The sequence below is a fragment of the Salmo salar genome, chromosome ssa13, assembly GCF_905237065.1.
Source record: "Salmo salar chromosome ssa13, Ssal_v3.1, whole genome shotgun sequence".
NCBI lineage: Eukaryota > Metazoa > Chordata > Actinopteri > Salmoniformes > Salmonidae > Salmo > Salmo salar.
Window position 1 is genome coordinate 41,759,411 of NC_059454.1, and position 24,012 is coordinate 41,783,422.

The 24,012-nt window shown below is 48.2% G+C and overlaps 1 protein-coding gene across 2 annotated transcripts in view; it reads left to right on the forward strand.

Moving 5' to 3' along the window:
- The window catches only part of LOC106567057 (low-density lipoprotein receptor-related protein 1), a 139,393-nt gene that overhangs the window by 77,592 nt on the left and 37,789 nt on the right, over positions 1-24,012 (forward strand). For both annotated transcript variants that reach the window (XM_014135894.2, XM_014135895.2), the window contains exons 8-32: positions 6,117-6,279; positions 6,746-6,968; positions 7,105-7,297; positions 7,623-7,772; positions 8,038-8,274; positions 8,967-9,147; positions 9,378-9,600; positions 9,836-10,025; positions 10,270-10,392; positions 10,652-10,792; positions 11,238-11,363; positions 11,530-11,646; positions 11,909-11,989; positions 12,876-13,043; positions 14,561-14,743; positions 15,549-15,746; positions 15,916-16,161; positions 16,420-16,617; positions 19,942-20,146; positions 20,324-20,488; positions 20,564-20,808; positions 22,234-22,365; positions 22,609-22,836; positions 23,457-23,631; positions 23,820-23,914. In XM_014135894.2, the coding sequence (XP_013991369.1) occupies positions 6,117-6,279; positions 6,746-6,968; positions 7,105-7,297; positions 7,623-7,772; positions 8,038-8,274; positions 8,967-9,147; positions 9,378-9,600; positions 9,836-10,025; positions 10,270-10,392; positions 10,652-10,792; positions 11,238-11,363; positions 11,530-11,646; positions 11,909-11,989; positions 12,876-13,043; positions 14,561-14,743; positions 15,549-15,746; positions 15,916-16,161; positions 16,420-16,617; positions 19,942-20,146; positions 20,324-20,488; positions 20,564-20,808; positions 22,234-22,365; positions 22,609-22,836; positions 23,457-23,631; positions 23,820-23,914 (4,386 nt within the window). The remainder of the gene's footprint in view (positions 1-6,116; positions 6,280-6,745; positions 6,969-7,104; positions 7,298-7,622; positions 7,773-8,037; positions 8,275-8,966; positions 9,148-9,377; positions 9,601-9,835; positions 10,026-10,269; positions 10,393-10,651; positions 10,793-11,237; positions 11,364-11,529; positions 11,647-11,908; positions 11,990-12,875; positions 13,044-14,560; positions 14,744-15,548; positions 15,747-15,915; positions 16,162-16,419; positions 16,618-19,941; positions 20,147-20,323; positions 20,489-20,563; positions 20,809-22,233; positions 22,366-22,608; positions 22,837-23,456; positions 23,632-23,819; positions 23,915-24,012) is intronic.

Consider the following 24,012-nt stretch of genomic DNA (forward strand, 5'->3'; position numbering starts at 1 on the left):
TCATCAATCTATTCACAATACCCCATAATGACAAAGCAAAACAAATGTTAGCAATTTTTTTTTCAAACTCAAATATCAAATTTTCATAAGTATTCAGACCCTTTTCTCAGTACTTTGTTGAAGAACCTTTGGCAGCGATTACAGCCTTGAGTCTTTTTGGGTATGACGCTCCAAGCTTGGCACACCTGTATTTGGAGAGTTTCTCCAATTCTATTTTCAGGTCTCTCCAGAGATGTTCAGGTCCGGGCTCTGGTTGGGCCACTCAAGGACATTCAGAGACTTGTCCCAAAGCCACTCCTGTGTTGTCTTGGCTGTGTGCTTATGGTTGTTGTCCTGTCCCAGTCTGACATCCTGAGCGCTCTGGAGCAGGTTTTCATCAAGGGTCTCTCTGTACTTTGCTCTGTTCCTCTTTGCCTCGATCCTGACTAGTTTCCCAGAACCTGCCGCTGAAAAGCATCCCCACAGCATGATGCTGCCACCACCATGCTTCACCGTAGGGATGATGCCAGGTTTCCTCCAGAAGTGACGCTTGGCATTCAGGCCAAAGAGTTCAATCTTGGTTTCATTAGACCAAAGAATCTTGTTTCTCATATTCTGAGAGTCTTTAGGTGCCTTTTAGCAAAGTGGGCTGTCATGTGCCTTTTACTGAGGAGTGGCTTCCGTCTGCCCACTGTCCCATAAAGGCCTGATTGGTGGAGTGCCACAGAGATGGTTGTCCTTCTGGAAGGTTCTCCCATCTCCACAGAGGAACTCTAGAAGTCTGTCAGAGTGACCAATGGGTTCTTGGTCACCTCTCTGACCAATGCCCTTCTCTCCTGATTGCTCAGTTTGGCCGGGCAGCCAGCTCTAGGTAGTCTTGGTGGTTCCAAACTTCTTCCATTTAAGAATGATGGAGGCCACTGTGATCTTGGGGACCTTCAATGCTGCAGAAATGTTTTGGTACCCTTCCCCAGATCTGTGCCCCAACACAATCCTGTCTCGGAGCTCTACGGACAATTCCTTCAACCTCATGGCTTGGTTTTTGCTCTGACATGCACTGTCAACTGTGGGACCTTATATAGACAGGTGTGTGTCTTTCCAAATCATGTCCAATCAATTGAATTTACCACAGGTGGCCTCCAATCAAGTTGTAGAAACATCTCAAAGATGATCAATGGAAACAGGATCCACCTGAGCTCAATTTCAAGTCTCATAGCAACTGGTCTGAATACTTATGTAAATAAGGTATTTAAAAAAATATTTTCTCCCATTATTAAAGTGGCCAGTGTTCCATGTCTATGTGTATAGGGTCGCAGTCTCTAAGGTGCATGGTAGAGTAACCGGGTGGTAGTCGGCTAGTGACAGTGACTAAGTTCAGGGCAGGGTACTGGATGGAGGCTGGCAAGTGATGGCTGTTTAACAGTCTGATGGCCTTGAGATAGAAGCTGTTTTTCAGTCTCTCGGTCCCAGTTTTGATGAGCGGGGTGAACGGGCCATGGCTCGTGTGGTTGTTGTCCTTGATGATCTTTTTGGCCTTCCTGTGACATTTTGTGCTGTCGATGTCCTGTAGAGCAGGCAGTGTGCCCTTGGTGATACATTGGGCAGAACACACCACCCTCTGGAGAGCCCTGCGGTTGCGGGCGGTGCAGTTGCCGTACCAGGCAGTGATACAGCCTGACAGGATGCTCTCAATGGTGCATCTGTAAACGTTTGTGAGGGTCTTGAGGGCCAAGCCAAATTTCTTCAGCCTCCTGAGGTTGAAGACGCGCTGTTGCGCCCTCTTCGTCACACTGTCTGTGTGGGTGGACCATTTCAGATTGTCAGTGATGTGTACACCAAGGAACTTTAAACTTTCCACCTTCTCTACTGCGGTCCTGTGGATGGGGGCGTGCTCCCTGTCTCCTGATGGCCACGATCAGCTCCTTCGTTTTGTTGACGTTGAGGGAGAGGTTATTTTCCTGTCACCACTCTGCCAGGGCCATCACCTCCTCCCTGTAGGCTGTCTCGTCGTTGTTGTTGATCAGGCCTACCACTGTTTTCGTCTGATGATTGAGTTGGAGGCGCGTGTGGCCACGCAGTCATGGGTGAACAGGGAGTACAGGAAGGGGCTGAGCACGCACCCTTGTGGGGCCCCTGTGTTGAGGGTCAGCGTAGTGGTGTTGTTTAATGGTCCTGGCAGGGTTCTGGTGTTGTCTAAAGGGGTCTTCAGACTTTACGCAAGCGCAGCGCAACGCAGTATGTGAACGTTGTTCTACATCACAAAATGGGCGGCTCCTAGTAGTTCGCTCTGACGTTCGACGTACTCCTGTGCCAAATGAAAATTGCATTGCTAACCGAATATAATCTCAGCGACTTGTTCAAACAATAAACCAAACAGCATTGTAGCCTTATTAGAACCCCCTCAATATGTATTTAGTTTAGAATGAATAACTAGTAATTCCAGGCTGTTGTGAAATGGTAGAAACTGCTGTAACCGTCGTTTCTTTATGACCAAAACATGACGTTCTATTTTTAAGCTGATATGGGAGTGAATACGTTAAAGCGACATATCAAACTGTGATAATGTTGTAGGTTACACTTGCAAGTATAAGAATATTTGCCAGGGCATATTATTTCATTCTAAGTCTGATTTATTTCACATGGAGATGTGGGAAGCTAAAAAAGCTAGCTAGCTTTCGCGATTTAAAAAATAAATACATGGGCAAATGTTACCAAACATGATGATAATAATAGGCCTGCATTACGGTAGGCAGCTAATTGTTAAATTACACTTTCCATCCTTACCTTGGAATGGCCACTGTCTCTGCGCTGGTCTCCTGTGAGTGAGACAATGCTAGCTAGCCAATGGGAGCATAGTAGAACGCCCCTCTGAATAACTGGGTGTGGTTTTGCCTTAACTGCGTTGGGAAGAAAGGCGCAGCAAGGGAAGACGGCTCTTCCTTGCTTTCACCAAAAACGCGAAGACAAAAATAAACTACCTTCGCCCACTTGTGAATGGGAGTCTAGGAAACATGGGCCGGCGAGGGTAGTATCATGTTACCATAGGTATCTGTACTTTTTACTATTTATATTTTGTACTACTTTTACTTTTACTTCACTGCATTCCTAAAGAAAATAATGTACTTTCTTACTCCATATATTCTCCCTGACACCCAAAAGTACTAGTTACATTTTGAATGCTTAGCAGGACAGGAAGATGGTCCAATTCACGTACTTATCAAGAGAACATCCCTGGTCATCTCTACTGCCTCTGATCTAGTGGACTCACTAAACACACATGCTTCATTTGTATATGATGCCTAAGTGTTGGAGTGTGCCCCTGGCTATCCATACATTCCAATAACAAGAACATGGTGCCGTCTGTTTTGCTTAATAAAGGAATTTGAAATTATTTATACTTTTACTTTTGATACTTAAGTATATTTAATGATTTAATCTATTAAGGTATCTTTACTTTTACTTAAGTATGACAATTGGGTACTTTTTCCACCACTGGTCTTTGAGGGGCCAACCATGCTATGGGACTAAAAAACAGGGCATTTCGTGTCAGACCCATGGGATTCTAGGATAGGATATAACTGCTGGAGTCACAAGCTGGGATAGGCTAACTACAGGGGGGTGGGATGGGCCAGTGTGGCCCAACTTCAAAGTTGCTCTGTGGATTAACAATGGTTTTGGTTTGCGGGGCTGGTTGTTGGAGTACAGTGCAGTGTATTAGGAGCTCTCTCTCCCCTCTTTGAGGAAGCATGGTGGCAGCTGTTAAAACACAAGGCCACATGAGCCCCCTTCCCCTCCCTCCTCCCTCCCTCCCTCCCTCCCTCCCTCCCTCCCTCCCTCCCTCCCTCCCTCCCTCCCTCCCACAGCTGGGTCTCTCTGTGGGACCACCCTCCCCACCCCACCACCCCAGCCGCCTTCTCACACAGATAGACTCTCATTGTCAGAGCCCTTGCTGGGAAATCAGCTGGGAGATACTGGTCGGGACAATACACAGCCTCCAAAAGAACACCATTTAGCATTTCATTCAAACCCAGATCTTTTTCCACGTTCTGCTGTCTAAAGTTCCCAGTCAGTCAGACAGCGCTCAAACAGGGTGAGTGTGTGTTGTCGGTCTTTCACATGGAGAAAGTGTTACCCTTTCCACACTACCATACCGACTCAAACTGAACTTTACAGTGCTGGCTCTGATTTTTATCATTGTCCTTTCAAGAATGGTTCCAGCAACTATGTTGGATACATAACCAGTAGAGCTTGGCTTGGCTCAGCTCAGTAGTTTGAAAAGAGTATATACAGTTGAAGTCTGAAGTTTACATACACTTAGGTTGGAGTCATTAAAAGTTGTATTTCAACCACTCCACAAATTTCTTGTTAACAAACTATAGTTTTGGCAAGTCGGTTAGGACATCTACTTTGTGCATGACACAAGTCATTTTTCCAACAATTGTTTACAGACAGATTATTTCACTTATAATTCACTGTATCACAATTCCACAGGGTCAGAAGTTTACATACACTAAGTTGACTGTGCCTTTAGACAGCTTGGAAAATTCCAGAAAATGATGTCATGGCTTTAGAAGCTTCTGATAGGCTAATTGACGTAATTGGAGCCAATTGGAGGTGTACCTGTGGATGTATTTCAAGGCCTACCTTCAAACTCAGTGCCTCTTTGCTTGACATCATGGGAAAATCAAAAGTAATCAGCCAAGACCTCAGAAAAGATTGTAGACCTCCACAAGTCTGGTTCATCCTTGGGAGCAATTTCCAAATACCTGAAGATACCACGTTCATCTGTACAAACAATAGTACGCAAGTATAAACACCATGGGACCACGCATTTGTCATACCGCTCAGGAAGGAGACGCGTTCTGTCTCCTAGAGATGAACGTACTTTGGTGCGAAAAGTGCAAATCAATCCCAGAACAACAGCAAAGGACCTTGTGAAGATGCTGGAGGAAACGGGTACAAAAGTATCTCTATCCACAGTAAAACGAGTCCTATATCGACATAACCTGAAAGACCGCTCAGTAAGTAAGAAGCCACTGCTCCAAAACCACCATAAAAAGCCAGACTACGGTTTGCAACTGCACATGGGGGCAAAGATTGTACTTTTTGGAGAAATGTCCTCTGGTCTGATGAAAAAGAAAAATAGAACTGTTTGGCCGTAATGACCATCGTTATGTTTGGAGGTAAAAGGGGGAGGCTTGCAAGCCGAAGGACACCATCCCAACCGTGAAGCACAGGGGTGGCTGCATGATGTTGTGGGGATGTTTTGCTGCAGGAGGGACTGATGCACTTCACAAAATAGATGGCATCATGAGTGTGGAAAATTATGTGGATATATTGAAGCAACATCTCAAGACATCAGGCAGGAAGATAAAGCTTGGTCGCAAATGGGTCTTCCAAATGGACAATGACCCCAAGCATACTTCCAAAGTTGTGGCAAAATGGCTTAAGGACAACAAAGTCAAGGTATTGGAGTGGCTGTCACAAAGCTCTGACCTCAATCCTATAGAAAATGTGTTGGCAGAACTGAAAAAGCGTGTGCGAGCAAGGAGGCCTACAAACCTGACTCAGTTACACCAGCTCTGTCAGGAGGAATGGGCCAAAATTCACCCACCTTATTGTGGGAAGCTTGTGGAAGGCTACCCGACGCGTTTGACCCAAGTTAAACAATTTAAATGCTACCAAATACTAATTGAGTGTATGTAAACTTCTGACCAGCTGGGAATGTGATGAAAGAAATAAAAGCTGAAATAAATAATTATATTATTCGGACATTTCACATTCTTAAAATAAAGTTGTGATCCTAACTGACCTAAGACAGGGATTTTTTTACTAGGTAAAATGTATTTGGCTAAGGTGTATGTAAACATCCAACTTCAACTGTAAATGAGGCAGGGTGGGACCATGTCAGGTCACCAAGCAGGCTGTGGGTTGGGGTGGAGAGGGTTAATGCCTTTCTCTCAGTGGGTGAGATGGGCTTATGGGTTATGTTTGCGGTCACTGACACTGATTGGAGTTCAACTCTGATACGGCAGTCTCTCTCGGTCTCTCTTCCTCTCTATCCTGTCTCTCTCTTCCCTCTCCCCCTCACACTCATCCTCTCTCCCACACTTATCCTCTTCTCTCTATCCCTTCAGATGTGGGACAGATGGCTATTGACTGGCTGACCGGGAACTTCTACTTTGAGGACAACATGGATGATCGTATCTTTGTGTGCAATGCGGACGGCCAGACGTGTGTCACCCTGCTGGATCAGGAGCTCTACAACCCTAAAGGCATCGCCCTGGACCCCCTGATGGGGTGAGCACTACCCCACTAACAACCCCAGAGACCCCTGAAGTAGTGACCTCAGAAGATCCTTTGTTTACTTCCTTCTGGTCAGATGAATGCTGACCCAGCCCTTAGTCAGTGAAAACACTTCCTCTTCTCGCTCACACACACGCAACATGTGTATGATCACTTCATCTTGCTGACGGTGACACTTAAAAATAGTTTGGTGTATCCTGTGTGGTTCCTTTTTTACAAGGTGTCACTTCTCAGTTTTGGAAGGCATCTCCTGGTGAAGGATGTCGATGTCTCGGATATTAACCACCATTAACACAGATGGCACTTTTATGAGCTGCGTAAAGCAGCATGATTGAGGTCCAATATGAATTAAGGAAGTACCGTTAGTCTGTTGGAACACACAGTCAGTCCTTCCTTTTCCTCTCTTCAATCTCCCCACACGCTCATGGTTTCTTCATCTTTGCTCTCGCTCTCTCTACAGCAAGGTGTTCTTCACAGACTACGGTCAGACTCCCAAGGTGGAGCGTTGTGACATGGACGGTCAGAACCGGACCAAGCTGGTGGAAAGTAAGATCGTGTTCCCCCACGGTATCACACTGGACCTGGTCAACCGGCTGGTCTACTGGGCCGATGCCTACCTGGACTATATAGAGGTGGTGGACTACGAGGGCCAGAACAGACACACCATCATACAGGGCCTGCTGGTGAGGTCATGAATGAATCAAGGAAGATGTTCCATTAAAAACACACACACACACACACACACACACACACACACACACACACACACACACACACAACCACCAACTCTGACTGTGTGTCTGTTGTTCATTCTGTCAGATTGAGCATCTGTACGGGCTGACCGTGTTTGAGAACTACCTGTACGCCACCAACTCCGACGAGGGCAACCTGAACCACGCTAAGACCAGTGTGATCCGGGTCAACCGCTTCAACTCCTCTGACTTCACGGTGGTGACCCGAGTGGACCGCGGCGCCGCCCTGCACGTGTACCATCAGAGACGTCAACCCCCAGGTAGGTAGACGCCCACAACCCCCTATGTATTTACCCAGATAGGCACTGAGGGTACAGGGCAATCATTGGCATGGATTGTGGTATGTAGTGTGGTCGGGCTTTTGTTCCAGCCCGGCACGTGTTCCACCAGAGACGCCGACCTCCGTGTAGGTACACGCCTAGGGTTGCAAAATTACAGTAACTTTCAAAAATTCCCGGGTTTTTCTGGTTGAAAGAGTTCAGAACGGTATCTAGTGTTATCTGTCTGTATCGATCGTCATAGTTGTTGCCATGTTGGTGCCTAGTGCTGACCTCTGACCCCGCTCTCTCGTCCCCTGGTGCCCAGTGAGAGAGAAGAGTCATGCGTGTGCCCCGGACCAGTTTAAGAAGCCAGGAGGCTGCTCCGACATCTGTCTGCTGGGGAACAGCCACAAGACCCGTACCTGCCGTTGTCGCTCTGGATTCAGCCTGGGCAGCGACGGGAAGTCCTGCAAGAGTAAGTACTTTACATACATGAAGTTTTGAATTAAATTGCATTCCGTACAGAGAGCATAGCGCAAAAATCACACACAACAGCACAGCACAGAACTCCATACAGCACAGTCCTGCAATTTATATTCTAGCAATATGAGTTGAAATACGTCTCTAGAACATCATTTTAACATTTACATACTCTGGAAAGAAAATGCCTTGTTTCGTTGCTCTGATCTTGTAACTAACCGTTCAGCGATATCCCCATGTTGTCGATGTTCCCCTTGCAGAACCTGAACACGAGTTGTTCCTTGTGTACGGTAAGGGTCGCCCTGGCATCATCCGTGGCATGGACATGAATGCCAAGGTCCCCGACGAGTTCATGATCCCCATTGAGAACCTGATGAACCCGCGGGCGCTGGACTTCCACGCCGAGAGCGAGTTCATCTACTTTGCTGACGCCGTGAGTTACATCATCGGGCGGCAGAAGATTGACGGCACGGAGAGAGACACCATCCTGAAGGACGGTAAGGAATGTCTGTTCGACTACCGTGGTATTTAACATGTCGTGCGTGACAACAAGACTCAGTTCCAACCTATTGCAGAATTGAATCGCAATGCGTGTAGATTTGGGATGCATATAGAATCGCTATCTATCGACTCGTGACCAATGTATCATGATAACAATTACATGTCATGAAAGCCCTAGTGGACAGTCACCCTCAATCTCTCTCCCTTCCTCTGTCCCTTCCCTCATGCCCTCTGTCCCTTCCCTCATGCCCTCTGTCCCTTCCCTCATGCCCTCTGTCCCTTCCCTCCTGCCCTCTGTCCCTTCCCTCCTGCCCTCTGTCCCTTCCCTCGTGCCCTCTGTCCCTTCCCTCGTGCCCTCTGTCCCTTCCCTCGTGCCCTCTGTCCCTTCCCTCCTGCCCTCTGTCCCTTCCCTCCTGCCCTCTGTCCCTTCCCTCCTGCCCTCTGTCCCTTCCCTCGTGCCCTCTGTCCCTTCCCTCCTGCCCTCTGTCCCTTCCCTCGTGCCCTCTGTCCCTTCCCTCGTGCCCTCTGTCCCTTCCCTCGTGCCCTCTGTCCCTTCCCTCGTGCCCTCTGTCCCTTCCCTCGTGCCCTCTGTCCCTTCCCTCCTGCCCTCTGTCCCTTCCCTCGTGCCCTCTGTCCCTTCCCTCGTGCCCTCTGTCCCTTCCCTCGTGCCCTCTGTCCCCTCCCTCAGGCGTCCACACTGTGGAGGGGATAGCGGTGGACTGGATGGCAGGTAACCTGTACTGGACAGACGACGGGCCTGTGAAGACCATCAGTGTGGCCAGGCTGGAGAAGGCCTCTCAGACACGCAAGACCCTCATCGAGGGCAAGATGACCCACCCCCGCGCCATAGTAGTGGACCCCCAGCACGGGTCAGACATTTTCCCCCTCCTCACACAAAGACCTCACAGAATGAGAATATGTTAGTCACTTTCCCAAAACTACCAGGTTTTCCAAAAATCCCGGTTGGAGGATTCCTGGTTTACTGCTTATTTGCTCCTGATTCTGGGAATCTTCTAACAATAATTTCCGGAAAATTTGGGGGAAGTTACTGGAATTGTTCACCCTTTTAGTATGGATTTAACAGAGTGTGTGGTTGTAGGTGGATGTACTGGACAGACTGGGAGGAGGACCCCAAGAAGAGTAACCGAGGGAAGATCAAGAAGGCGTGGATGGACGGCTCTCACGACCAGGTCCTGCTGACCAGTAAGACCGTGCTGTGGCCCAACGGCCTGAGTCTGGACATCCCACAGGGCATCCTGTACTGGGTGGACGCATACTACGACCGCATCGAGATGGTTTACCTCAACACCACCGAGCGCAAGGTCAGTTCGACTGGTCAGCAAGCCTTAACCCGAACGATGATGATCGTGATAGTCACACTGTGTGGTGTGTGCGTGTGTGTGTGTGTGTGTGTGTGTGTGTGTGTGTGTGTGTGTGTGTGTGTGTGTGTGTGTGTGTGTGTGTGTGTGTGTGTGTGTGAAAAAAAGGGGTTCTATGGTTTTCATCCTCACCATGATCCATGTGCAATGATCCTCTTCTCCCTTTCTGATTGGTCAGATGGTGTACGAGGGAAACGAGTTAAACCACGCCTTCGGCCTGTGTCACTACAAGCAGTACCTGTTCTGGAACGAGTACCGTGGCGGCAGCATCTTCAAACTAGATACCTCCACCAGCACCGTCACGCTGCTCCGCAACGAACGCCCACCCCTCTTCGAGATCCGGGTGTACGACGCTCACCAGCAGCAAGGTAACTTTCCTGGTGACACCTGGTGGGTAACACCACAGCCAATGGGGAACACGTTTAACAGTGTCATAAGCACGTCACGAAGTGTCATAACACATGCCACAAAATCATACCATTTTATTCTATATCTGTGATTTAGCACGTCTAGATATCAATGAATGAATACTTTAATGTCCCACAGGCAGATTTGCTTGGTAACAACGCTAACGGTCCTGTCTGTCTGCCTGTCTTCTGTTTGTTTCTATAGGGACCAACCTGTGTCGCATGAAAAACGGTGGCTGCAGCAGTCTGTGTCTAGCTATCCCCGACGGCAGGTCCTGTGGCTGTGCTGACGACCAGATACTGGGTGACGACAATGTCACCTGTAAAGGTATGCATTGGGACGCTCTCATGAGGTTAATGTCAGTGATTTCTGTACGTTGAACTGGGATGCCGTATGGAAATATCCGTGTTTTTAAGCTGGTGTGTGGAGAAGCGAATCTCACAGACCTGCTTTCTCTTCAGCCGAGTTTGTTGTGGAAAACCGTTTGCAAGTAGATCAATCCATCCCACACAGGAACAGCGGAGACTGAGAAAGCCGTTGCTTTGCTACGTTATCCGTAACAGTCCCCTTCCTTTCCTCTCCCCAGCCAACCCCACCTACGTCCCTCCTCCTCAGTGTCAGCTCGGGGAGTTTGCCTGTAAGAACAACCGCTGTATCCAGAAGCGATGGAAGTGTGACGGGGACAACGACTGTCTGGACAACAGCGATGAGGCGCCCGAGCTCTGCCGTGAGTCGTGCCACAGCCCTAATACGTGTTCTTCCTTGAGCCGTGCAATATTAAATCTCAATTGAGTGTCAAATAGGTCCGTAGTTTCTCCGTCCAACTCTCTCTTCGTTGCGACAATTAGTAACACCTGGTTTCCTCTGTGTCCGTGAAAGTTCTTTACGGTTCTAATGTTTGGCTGGAATCCAAGTTGGCCCACTTCTAGAGGAAGACAGATGAGCAGAAGCTCAAGCATCCCAGAACCAAATGTGCTTATAGCTGTGTAATGTCCACTTCATGAACTTATAGTTAATGTAAATGGTTCCTGACTAGGCCTAATATTAGTCCAGTTATAGAAGACTCCTCTGGGACCCAGTCTCTCTGAGAGATATGCTGTATAGTCTGATTCTATTGATCTCACGTTCAAATTCTACTGTTGTAAATCTCCTGTTTCTTCTCTCTCCCACAGACCAGCACACGTGTCCATCGGACCGGTTTAAGTGTCAGAACAACCGCTGTATCCCGCTGCGCTGGCTCTGTGACGGGGACAACGACTGTGGCACCGATGAGGATGAGTCCAATAGTACCTGCTCAGGTACACACACACACACACACACACACACACACACACACACATATATATATATATATATATATCTCACTACATACACTATACACAAACGCATCCATTAACTCATTCATGTGGACTCGTACACACACCCTCCCCATCTGTAATGCTGTTATCCTCCACCCCTCTCCAGCTCGTACGTGCCCGCCCAACCAGTATGCGTGCGCCAGTGGGCGCTGCATCCCCACTTCCTGGACATGTGACCTGGATGATGACTGTGGGGACCGTTCCGATGAGCCGGCCTCCTGTGGTGGGGACTTCTGGCATCACCTGTAGCGTTCTAGATTTTTCTGAGTAGTTTTAATGTTTGAAAGTCAACTCACTAAACCTGAAGCCTGGTCAGCAGATGTATTTCTGCTTTTTTAGCCGAGCAAGAGTTTGGTTAGTTGGACAGTTTGGGGTTTTAGACTCTCGCACTACTTAGTTTGAAGTGGTCCAAGAGAAGTCTGTTTGTGGCACATGATGGTGTTTCTAGGCTGTCATTCTGGTTTCCTCTCGCCTCTCCTCCCCAGCCTACCCCACCTGCTTCCCCCTCACCCAGTTCACCTGTGCCAACGGCCGCTGCATCAACGTCAACTGGCGCTGTGACAACGGTGAGCGTAAATCTCCTTTGTAACCGGTATAATGTATTCATTCTTCAAAGTCTAGGCTGACATATGGAATTGTTTTATGATGGTCATACTATGGATCGTTTTAGCTAAAACTACCCATCATACGTCCTTAATTTCATTTACAACCGGTTACCTTCAGACAAGTCCCGTGACACTTGTGGGGTCACATTTAGTTTGTAGCCCAAACGGTTCGGACGCTACAAACAGAAGTTGGCACATCGACGGTACCGACTTCAGACGAGCCATAGAGCAAAATGGAGACATTTGTGAGAGCGTCCCCTTTTCAATAGAGGGGGTCATAATAGTTTTGTAGGTCAAACCGTTTGGACGCTACAGACGTTTTGGAGAGAATACCGATATTTGGGGTGTCTCGTGGTCTGACAGACACCGCTCTGCCGCCTTTCACCGCAGGTGTGGAGGATATAACGGCAGAAACTGAGGGATTTTGATGGGCTTGTTAATCGACTCTAGGGGGTTAAGCATTTATAATGGCTTATTCATGGAAGTTAGTAATAAATGTTACCTGTGTGTCTCTGTGCGTTTGTGTGTGCGCGCGCCTGCCCTTTCCGCCTGTGTCTCTCTCTCGCTCTCGCTCTCGCTCTCGCTCTCGCTCTCGCTCTCGCTCTCTCGCTCTCTCTCTCGCTCTCTCTCTCGCTCTCTCTCTCGCTCTGTCTCTCGCTCTGTCTCTCGCTCTGTCTCTCTCTCGCTCTGTCTCTCTCTCTCGCTCTGTCTCTCTCTCTCGCTCTGTCTCTCTCTCTCGCTCTGTCTCTCTCTCTCGCTCTGTCTCTCTCTCTCGCTCTGTCTCTCTCTCTCGCTCTGTCTCTCTCTCGCTCTGTCTCTCTCTCGCTCTGTCTCTGTGTGTGTCCAGACAACGACTGCGGGGACAACAGCGACGAGGCAGGCTGCAGCCACTCCTGCTCCAGTGTTCAGTTCAAGTGTAACAGCGGCCGCTGCATCCCTGAGTACTGGACCTGTGACGGGGACAACGACTGTGGAGACTACAGCGACGAGACCCACGCCAACTGTACCAACCAGGGTGAGTTCTGCTACCGGTGCTGCCGCTGTGCTCTTGAGCAAGCCACTTGACCCCTAAACTGGCCCAGAGGCGCTGCACTGTGGCTGACACTAGCTTCCAAGTATTGTTATTCTACTGTACCATCTCCTTCTTCGTTGAGCGCCTGGCAGGAGAGTGACATTGTGCTCATAGTGTTTGCATGAGTCTAGCAGTCTGCATTGCAGCTTCCCATTGTTCTTCACATGGAGAGTATACAGTATATTTCTCTCAGTACCCATATTTGTCCTCTTTTTAAGTATACTGGTGTATTATCACCACATGAAATGCCTGTATCCTATTTCAGGCTGTGTACGTGTTGTCGTTTTGGAGTGTGTAGAATGTTGACCGGTTGTCTGGCTGATCCTTCCTGCTCTCAGGGATGTGTTTATGCTCTGCGGTTCGCTGCAGATCTCAAGCGAAACATGGAACAATGCCTCCCTTCAGTAAGGCTCGCTGTAGTAGTGCGGTTGTTTTAGTGACGGCTGGTCACATCCACCTTCACTTTAAGGGATGGGGGAAAAAAGTGAAGTCAGGTGAAATGGCTGGAGGAAGAAGAGCAGGCATAGTTTTAGTCAGGGGTGTTGGGGGGGGGGCTTGGTAATGACTGTGTGGCTTTGGCAGAGATCAGAGGAGGCCAGGCAGACCTTCCAAAGCCCCTCTTTCGCTCTATCTCTCTCTCTCTCACTCTCTCCCATTCTCTTTCTCTCTCTCCCAGACTCTTTTTCTCTCTCTGTCTCTCTGCTTTTTCTTCAGCTCTCAGTTTGGCTTTGAGAGAGGAGTTAATTGCTTAAAGTTGTCCTGCCCCGGAGTGACAGGGAGAGGTGTGTTTGTCTGTGTGCGTGTGCGTGTGCCTGTTTGAGTTCAGCATGCAACATTGAGCCCAGCATGATCTTCTGGCCTAATGAGAGATCTGTGCCTAGTATGAAATCACAGTGACATCAACGTTCTTCTGCTGTTGTCGTGTTATTCCAAACTCCAGTGTGTGTGTGTGTGTGTGTGTGTGTGTGTGTGTGTGTGTGTGTGTGTGTGTGCGTGTGTGCGTTGTGTGTGCGTTGTGTGTGCGTGTGCCAAACCCTCTGGAAGTCATTAGTTTGAGAAGAAAAGCAATACTGTTACTTTCCCCTCTGTCTCACATATTGTATTCCACTTAGAAGGTCCTGGGCCTGTTCCTTATGCCTCTATGCCAACTGCTGATTCCTCTATGCCAACTCTTGCCATGAAGGGATGTCATTATTCCACTTCCTTAATGATGCCCTTAACATCAGGCGACGATGTCCGTGGGAACAGAACAGAACAGCTTTGTCATTGTTTGTTCACAACAGAGACCCATCTGGAGCGTTAACCCATTCTGACCCTGCAGACCTACATGTATTACGACGGTTTCCTGTCTCTGTTATTGAATGGACTTTCCGTAATCAAAGTCTCTTTGCTTGTTGCTCGCCATACTCTATCCCCTCTGCTGTTCTCTAACGCCGCTCTCTCTTCCTGTGTCTCCCTAGCCACCCGTCCTCCCGGTGGCTGCCACGTGGATGAGTTCCAGTGTCGCATGGACGGCCTGTGCATCCCCATGCGCTGGCGCTGCGACGGGGACGCCGACTGCATGGACCTGAGTGATGAGAGCGACTGCGAGGGAGTGACGCACATGTGTGACCCAGCTGTCAAGTTCAGCTGCAGGAACTCCGGTGAGTTTGCGTTGGCCGTTTCAGCCATCAAGCGAAATGAGCTAACCGCTCTCTCTTCCTGTCTCGTCCTCTATGCTATTGGCTAACTGAGTCAGTTGGCCTTTTTTTTAAATGTTTTAATCAGACCAGTTAGTGAGGGTTCAGGAAGTCTGTATAGGGCAGGCTGTGGGTTTTCTACCCTCATCAGATTAGTCAGTGAGAAGTCCTGGTGTCTTCTTGTCCTACATCCTCTAGACACCATAATAGTAACAGCCATGTCTCAGAGGAAGTCTTCTTCATGTAGCATGTCATGGCTGCAGTGTCTGGGCGGTTTGGACACACACTGTCAAACACACTGTGTCACGTAAGAGAGCTTGTTATCCCAAGGGCCTTGTTGTGACAGAATATTACAACAAGCTGCTCTCTGGGAACGAGGATGGCTTTTACCCACGGTGACCCCTTGGTGCTCCGGGGATTAAGATGTCTGGATTAACACGGCCAGCAGCATTCGCAAACCGACTGAATTACTCTACTTCTTACGATTGATTTCCCAGCAGCAGTCACAAGAAGGTAACCATGTTTATTTTACCAGAGTTCAGCACGCCATTGCAGCCATCACAATCTATGTTTCTCTATTCAGAGTTGAGCTTGTCCGTTTTTTTTTTTCCGGGGTAACCTTTTTCATGTTGCCATGGTGTTTCGTTGTCCCTTCGGCGCGGTGTATCAGTAAGACCCCGGTGTGTGATCTTCTGTCTGGTTGTCTCCTCAGCCTGTTGTATCAGCGAGGTGTGACTTCTGACCTGTACCCTTTTCGACCTGTCCCCAGCTCGTTGTATCAGCAAGGCCTGGGTGTGTGACGGGGACAGTGACTGTGAGGACAACTCGGACGAGGACAACTGCGAGGCGTTGGTGTGTAAGCTGTCCCACCACGTCTGTGTCACCAACGACTCGATCTGTCTGCCCGCTGAGAAGCTGTGTGACGGCACTGACGACTGCCCCGACGGCTCTGACGAGAAACTCTGTGGTAAGAACACCGCGCGAGCACACTTTCAAACACACACATACACACACTCGCCCACTCTCCCTACCCATAACTACACCACCTTGGTCAAGGTAGGAATTGCCTCAAACCACACATCTATATGATTACCCCTCTCTCCTCTCCTCTTCTCTCTACTCGCCACCCTCCACAGACCTGTGCTCCATAGACAACGGCGGCTGCAGCCACAACTGCTCCATCATCCCTGGGGAGGGCTTCATGTGTTCCTGCCCCCTGGGCATGGAGCTGGGCGCCGACAACAAGACCTGCCACATCATGAACCTCTGCGCCAAGCACCTCAAGTGCAGCCAGAAGTGTGAGCAAGAGAAGAGCAGCGTCAAGTGTTCCTGCTACGAGGGCTGGGAGCTGGAGACCGATATGGAGAGCTGCAAGAGCACTGGTGAGCAGAGGAGAGGGAGAGAGGAGGTTAGAGAGAGGGGTTAAGGTAGTAGAGAGGTAGAAAATAGATATATAATCTTGTTGGCCATCCTATGAAAACCGTGGTGGTTTGTGTGAGTTATGGCGTTCTGTAAATATTGCTCTTTGGGTATATCTACCATAAGAACGGACACCACGATTAAGACTGTGCCTAACAAGGACAATCTCCAGGGCCCCTAAATGATCCCTTACATGTCCCATATTTCTCAACCCCCCCCAGACTCCTTCAAGCCTTTCATCATCTTCTCCAACCGCCATGAGATCCGTCGTATTGACCTCCATAAGGGAGAGTTCAGCGTGCTGGTGCCTAACCTGAGGAACACCATCGCTCTGGACTTCCACCTCAGCCAGAACACCCTCTACTGGACCGACGTGGTGGAGGACAAGATCTACCGCGGGAAACTGTCCGAGAACGGAGGTGAGGGAACATCTCTTTCTTTTCCCCCGGCTGGCGTTAAGTCGGCACTAGTGTCAAACACTCATTAGTTAGTTAGCAATTGCTTCATGTAGAAACTGCCGCACAGGTATTTTCCAGTCCTAACGCCAGGTTTGGCAATTTACCAGTTAGTTATGACATTCATTTTGACAGTGGAAACTCGGCCTACCCAGCCGTGACGTACACTGCCCATATGAACACGGAACAAGAGTAGCCTAATGTGCATTTTGAACCTGCATACTAAACTATTTCGAAACATAAAAACGGATGTTTTTTTCCACACGTTTCATTTTAGTTGATTAAAAACCAAGCATAGCCTCCCCCTCCTCCAATTAAGGACCCTTTCTTGTCTGCCCAATGCAATTGTAAAGTAGCCTAGACTGTCAATAAATGGGATTGGCTCCTGAGAGGAGTAAAACAGTGAGCCGACATTCCCTTGTTACCTACGGTATGCATTGTAGGCAGGCTCACATTATTTTAGCCGTGCAGGTCCTGTTTTGGAAGTGCCTAAAACCCCCTCCACGATGTCGGCTACGTGTCCATGGCCCGTCAGGAGACGAGAGACGAGTACCTCGTGAATACCGGAGAACCTCGTATTCAGAAGTTATCTGTTTAGCTGTACAAATTGCTTGTTTTCTGTTTCATATGTTCAAAACCCAAGCCCTCCCTTAAACCTACTATATCAAAGACTGGTTCAACGGTTATGCGTGTCTTTTTTTCCCCTGCCGATTTTATGGTGTCATTACATTTTACATTTATTGTTGTTGTTAAAAATAAAAGGATTGCTTGTTTTTCGTTGAATTGTATTAGAATGATTCACCTTCCTAGTTTTGTGGCAACGACGTCCGTAGAGCGCTTGAACTTCTGGAGACGTGTGAATGAGATCTGATCTGTAAAATTGTTTTCCGATTTATGTTCAGAAAACATAGGCCTATTGGGGAGCAGTATAAAGATGAGTGGACATTCTCCCTTTCTCTTTACGTTGGATCCAGCTACTGTGAAAAATGTGGATGTGCGTCTAACCCTCCATAATTTGCGTTCATTCAATACTATATCCCCACAGGGAGAAATGATAGGGCGTGTAAGTGTGACAGCCTATTTAAAACAAGAATTTGATTAGAATTATTTGTTCTCTTTTTAGGCCTCATCAATAATGAATTTAATCTCGCTTATTGACAATGTTTGGCGAGTCCATGCTCAGCCATATTTACATTAGGCCTAGCTTCTATATCAGTGTGAATGCTATTGAAGCCATGCAATTACTAAGAACAATGTGGACTGCAAATGTGTTTTAAGTTAACCTATTTAGCAAAGATGGGATAGTCAACATGTTTGTTTCTGTAAGCTGTTTAAAAAAGTATACCGGACTAACATTGGAATTGGAGTTGATTCCCATAAAATACCGTAAATACACAACCTGAAGCAACCACACATTTTGCCATGGAGCACATTCTAAAGGGCCAAGCCTCGACACACCCAAAACGGGTTTATTCATCAAAACCCAGCCCTTTCACGCCAATGCCAGCAAGCGCGCCGATTAATTGTAATAGTGAAAACATTCCGAACACCTCCCCCAACCTATAGCACTACTGCCTGGGCTTAGGTTTACCAGTGCGTTGGGTTTGTTAAAATGGAGCCCGTGATGTGACAGTCAATACAAACCGAAATCAAATGTCAATGGATCAGGGGACAAAAAAAAAGAATGGGATCTTAAAGATATGCTGTGACGATGACTGCTATCACATGGAGACGAGGGTGGTGGCAGAAGATCTTTCTGGAAAACCCATCACTAATGTGTCGAAAGGTCTGCTTGGTCTTGCGTCAGCCAACATAGAAATGGCTTCAACTTAGAAAGCGTCTGGAAATTGAGTAGAAAGGACAGTGTTTTTCCTCTTAGTCTGAGGACTAACAAAAATGAGTTAGAACAGTTTTGTCTCCATGGTAGCTTCGCCTGTCAAATCTAGTCAAGATGTATATTAATGTCCCCAGCATAAATCCCCCAGACAGGTCACAGCTGGCCCTTGTTCTCCCCCCAACCTCCCAACCTCAGACCCCTACCACCTCAACCCCAGGTCTGTTGGCCAATCAAGGGTGTGTTCCCAGAATCCCACAGAAGAAATCCAGGAACACACACACACACACACACACACACAGAGAGAGAGAACGGCGGAAGGCTTTGTCTCTTCAAATTTGTCTCACCGCTCCGTTGCGTGACTGCAGCCACCCTGGGGCAGAGCAACAGACACACACACATACTGTGGTGTAGCATAGGAACCAGTGTATTACATTAGTCCCTGTTCCCAGGCCCCCTCCCACGCCTCTAACCCTCTTGAAAACAACCCTCCCTCCACCATAAATCAGCTTCTGCTGATTTAAGATCTTTCAGTGTTTAGTTGTAGGGCCGGGACAATAGCAGGATCGCCATAGTATTGTGGCCAAGGAAACAAATGAATGGATTTAGGAAAACGGCCCTAATGTTGGAAACAAACATCATTATGTTGGTATTCGGAGTCACATTTGTTTTCCAAGCTGTAGCGCACAATATTTTCCATACAGCAGGTTTTTAAAAGAACCAAAGAGTTGTTTTCATTTTTGCCATGGAAAAAATATTGCGATACTGGTATCGCCACAGGGTCAAACATTCCAACAACAACAACAAAAAGTTCCTCCACACACACACACACACAGCCTCCCCTCCCTCCCCAGGCAAAGCCAACTGTAGTTCCAGCAGTATAACAACCAAGCTGTGAAGAGGCCCTCTCCCTCTACTGCTGTAGTCTAATGACTGTTGGAAGGCCATGTGTAGGACTCCACAGAATCATCAGCTGTACACCATTTCTGCGCAGCTTTTATTGGGGTGCCAGGTTTTTCCGGGAACTGTGTGTGTCTGTGCGCGCGTGCGTGCGTAGGTGGGTTTTCTCTCAAAAGTTTCCCAGAATTCACCACCTTCATTCTGCGATTGTTAGCAAAGTTGTTGCTAGAAATCCCACCGTGGTAAGCAGTGCGTGCCATGCCACTGACTGATTCTGATTCCACAGAGAAGGAATTCCAAACAGTCCGCTCAGTTTGTCAGCGGTTTGTTACAGTGAAGCGTGTGCGCCGCTGGATAGAGTTAGTCTGTAACTGCTGTCTTTTGCCATGAGCTAGACAGACATATTGTATTACTACAGCAAATATTGCCCCGTTTTGCGAATACATTTTAATACAGCTTGGTCCGCTGTGTCCCATTTCTGTCACGTCCATCATAAAGGAGGAGTTTGACCTATCAGATCAGGTTATTTTCTTTCATTTCTGTCCTCCTCCCAGCTCTGACCACTTTCGAAGTAGTGATCCAGTATGGCCTGGCCACTCCAGAGGGTCTGGCCGTGGACTGGATAGCGGGGAACATCTACTGGGTGGAGAGTAACCTGGACCAGATCGAGGTGGCCAAGCTGGACGGAACCATGAGGACCACGCTACTGGCTGGAGAGGTGGAGCACCCCCGGGCCATCGCCCTGGACCCCCGAGACGGGTGAGAATGAAACCGTTGAACCACCACAGTGACAGATACCATACCACAGATACTATAGAACTGGAATATATAGAACTATATATATTAGTCCCCCTTCACATATTCAGACACTGTGTGAATGACTACTGCTGAATATTCATGCATTTGACTCCCTCTCCCTTTTGTTCTTGTGGTCAGTATTCTGTTCTGGACGGACTGGGATGCCAGTCTGCCCAGGATAGAGGCAGCGTCTATGAGCGGTGAGGGCAGGAGGACTATCCACAGAGAGACTGGCAGCGGTGGCTGGCCCAACGGACTGACTGTAGACTACATGGAGAGACGCATTGTATGGATCGACGCCAGGTACTGTTGCTCTCCTTACCGCACACACACACCCACCCACACACACACACACTCACCCAGACGCTCTCTCCCCAGGTCTGATGCCATCTACTCTGCTCTGTATGACGGCTCTGGTCTGATCGAGGTGCTGAGGGGTCACGAGTACCTGTCCCACCCCTTTGCTGTCACCATGTACGGGGGAGAGGTGTACTGGACGGACTGGAGGACCAACACTCTGGCCAAGGCCAACAAGTGGAACGGCAACAACGTAACCGTGGTCCAACGCACCAACACACAACCCTTCGACCTGCAGGTGTACCATCCCTCCAGACAGCCCCAAGGTAGGTGACACACACATAAATCCTAAAAGCGTACACATGCACGCGGACACAAACAAGCCACCCCACACTTCCCAGCTGTCTCTCACTGCTAACTGGACAGTGTCAAACGAAAGGACAGGACTGCGGAGAGACTGCTCCTGACCTCCTGAACCCAAACACACCAATCCTCTGGGACGGCTAACCGTTACTACTGTCTGTTGTGTGTTGCCTCCGTGTTCTACGAGATGTAGCATGGTTTCTAACACACACACACACACACACACACACACACACACACACACACACACACACTGTGGATCATAAAGGCCCCCCACTGCAGTATTTGGCTTTTCAGACTGGACTTACAGGACTTTAGATGACTTGTTGAACGTGTCATGTGACAGACCGACTACACAGCGAGACATGCTCCATGTACAGTTTAAAGTATCTGGTGGTAAAGGGATGGCTCGTCTTGAAGTTTTGTGCTGATTTTGATTTGTGTAACTAACTCATTCTATGTTGTTATGACGTGCTCTACACTATAGTAGCCTGGATGTCCAGTCATATGGCGTCATACACTATAAGATGTGATTTGTTCTCCACGTATATTTTTTACATTTTATTTTATCTTTATTTAACTATGCAAGTCAGTTAAGAACAAATTCTTATTTACGATGACGGCCTAGGACCAGTGGGTTAACTGCCTTGTTCGGGGGCAGAACGACAGATTTTCACCTTGTCAGCTCGGGGATTCGATCCAGCAACCTTTCGGTTACTGGCCCAACGCTCTAACCACCTGCCACCCCTATATAGTGATCAGTGGCCTACTATACTGTAGGAGTCCCCAGACTTTTAGTCAGTCAGTCAGGGGTTAATAGACTGTGCCCTGAGCTGATCACACAGTGTTTAACAGATGGAGAGAACTGGGCTCGTTACCCACAAAGCAATTCAGTGCTGCTCTTGGATCAGTTTCCCTTTTTTTTTTTTTAGGTCATAGTGAATAATATTATACGGACAGATTCTAGATCAGCGCTCTTTCTCTGAGATGCTTTCTGGATACGGGCCCTGATCTGAGGCTAAGGAATACAGAGCTGAGGTCTCACTGGCCAGTTGATTGACAGCTTCCCCCAGTTCCTCTGACACCGACGGGGAAACAAACCATGCCTGACGATGTCTGACTCAATCCCTATCCGTGTCTCGCTCTGTCCTCTGCTCCCTCTCATACACAATCCCGATCTGCCGACCGCTCCCTTCACTCAGTCTCCAGTGGAATGCTCTGTGATGGAAGTGTTTTAGTAATTGAATCAAATAATACCTTTTTTTAAATCTTTTTTTTCTCATTACGTTTGCCTTGGTCGAAATTGAATAGAATCGAGTCGATGGATCATGGTCGCAGTGGACCAGATCTCTTTAATCAACCATTTCTTGGCTCTCTCTCTCCCTCAGCTCCTAACCCTTGTGCCACCTCTGAAGAGCAGAGCCAGTGTTCTCACCTGTGTCTGATCAGCTACAACCAGACATTCTCCTGTGCCTGTCCTCACCTTATGAAGCTGCAGGCTGACAAACGCACCTGCAAAGGTAGGAACACACACACACACACACACACACACACACACACACACACTCAGAGGGCTGAATGGTGACCAATGGGTCTACATTTGCTGTAATTTAGAAACACCCAATCGGAAAATTGTCTTACTAATGAGAAAAGCTCGGTTTTTAGTTCAGCCGGTCTTGGATATGCTCAAATACTGCCTTTTGTACTTTCTGGATAGTAACCCTTCCCCTGTACCCCCCCCGTCTCTTCCATTCTCTCTCCAGAGTCTCGCCAGTTCCTGCTGTATGCCCGTCAGATAGAGATCAGGGGAGTGGACATAGACAACCCCTACTATAACTACATCATCTCCTTCACCGTGCCAGACATAGACAACGTGACCGTGGTGGACTATGATGCCGTGGAGCACCGGATCTACTGGTCAGACGTCCGAACCCAGACCATCAAGAGAGCCTTCATCAACGGCACCGGAGTGGAGACCGTGGTGTCTGCTGGTAGGATGACCGCTCTTTCAAATACTCTTTTTTTTGGGGGGGGGGATTCCCCCGATGTGCGACCTTTGTGACCAAATAATTAGTTTATTGAATCTATAGGTAACTGTCAAAATAAAGGAAACACCAGCGGTGTCTTAATAGGGCGTTGGGCCACCACGAGACAGAACAGCTTCAATGCACCTTGGCATAGATTCTACAAGTGTCTAGAACTATTGGAGGGATGGGACACCATTCTCACACAAGAAATTCCATCATTTGATGTTTTGTTGATGGTGGTGGAAAACGCTGTCTCAAGCACCGCTCCAGAATCTTCCATAAGTGTTCAAATTGGGTTGAGATCTGGTGACTGACACAACATACACACACACACACACACACTGAGGTCTCTTCTTCTAGGCATGGTAGCCAAAATAATGGACGACTGGGCATTTTTATACATGACCCTAAGCATGATGGGATGTTAACTGCTTAATTAACTCATGGACCACACCTGTGTGGAAGCACCTGCTTTCAATGTGCTTTGTATCTGTCATTTACTCAAGTGTTTCCTTCATTTTGGCAGTTACCTGTAGTTAGTGGTTTAGTTAAATTTGCCTGTATGTGTGCTTGTTTTTTTTCAGACCTGCCCAACGCCCATGGTCTGGCAGTAGACTGGGTATCTAGGAACCTGTTCTGGACCAGCTATGATGCCAATAAGAAGCAGATCAACGTGGCCAGACTGGACGGATCCTTTAAGAACGCTATTATCCAGGGCCTTGACAAACCCCACTGTCTGGTCCTGCACCCTATACTGGGGTGAGTGTGCACACACACACACACACACACACACACACACACACACACACACACACACACACACACCACCGGAGTAGGAATGGAGTTTTCGAATAACGCGACGACCGCAAAAGAACGTTGACGTTGTCACGGTGATTTCAGTGACCCTCAAACCAAGCTTAACGTGTCATGCGTTTGTCCTTCTCCAGAAAGATGTACTGGACTGATGGGGACAACATCAGTATGGCCAACATGGATGGCAGCAACCGTACCATGCTCTTCACCAATCAAAAGGGCCCTGTGGGTGAGTGGGTGAACACTAACACTCTAGCGTACAACAATGCTGAGCAAGTGGAAAAAAGTGAGAGTCGGTGTGCGTGAGTGTGAGAGTATTGTTTCTCC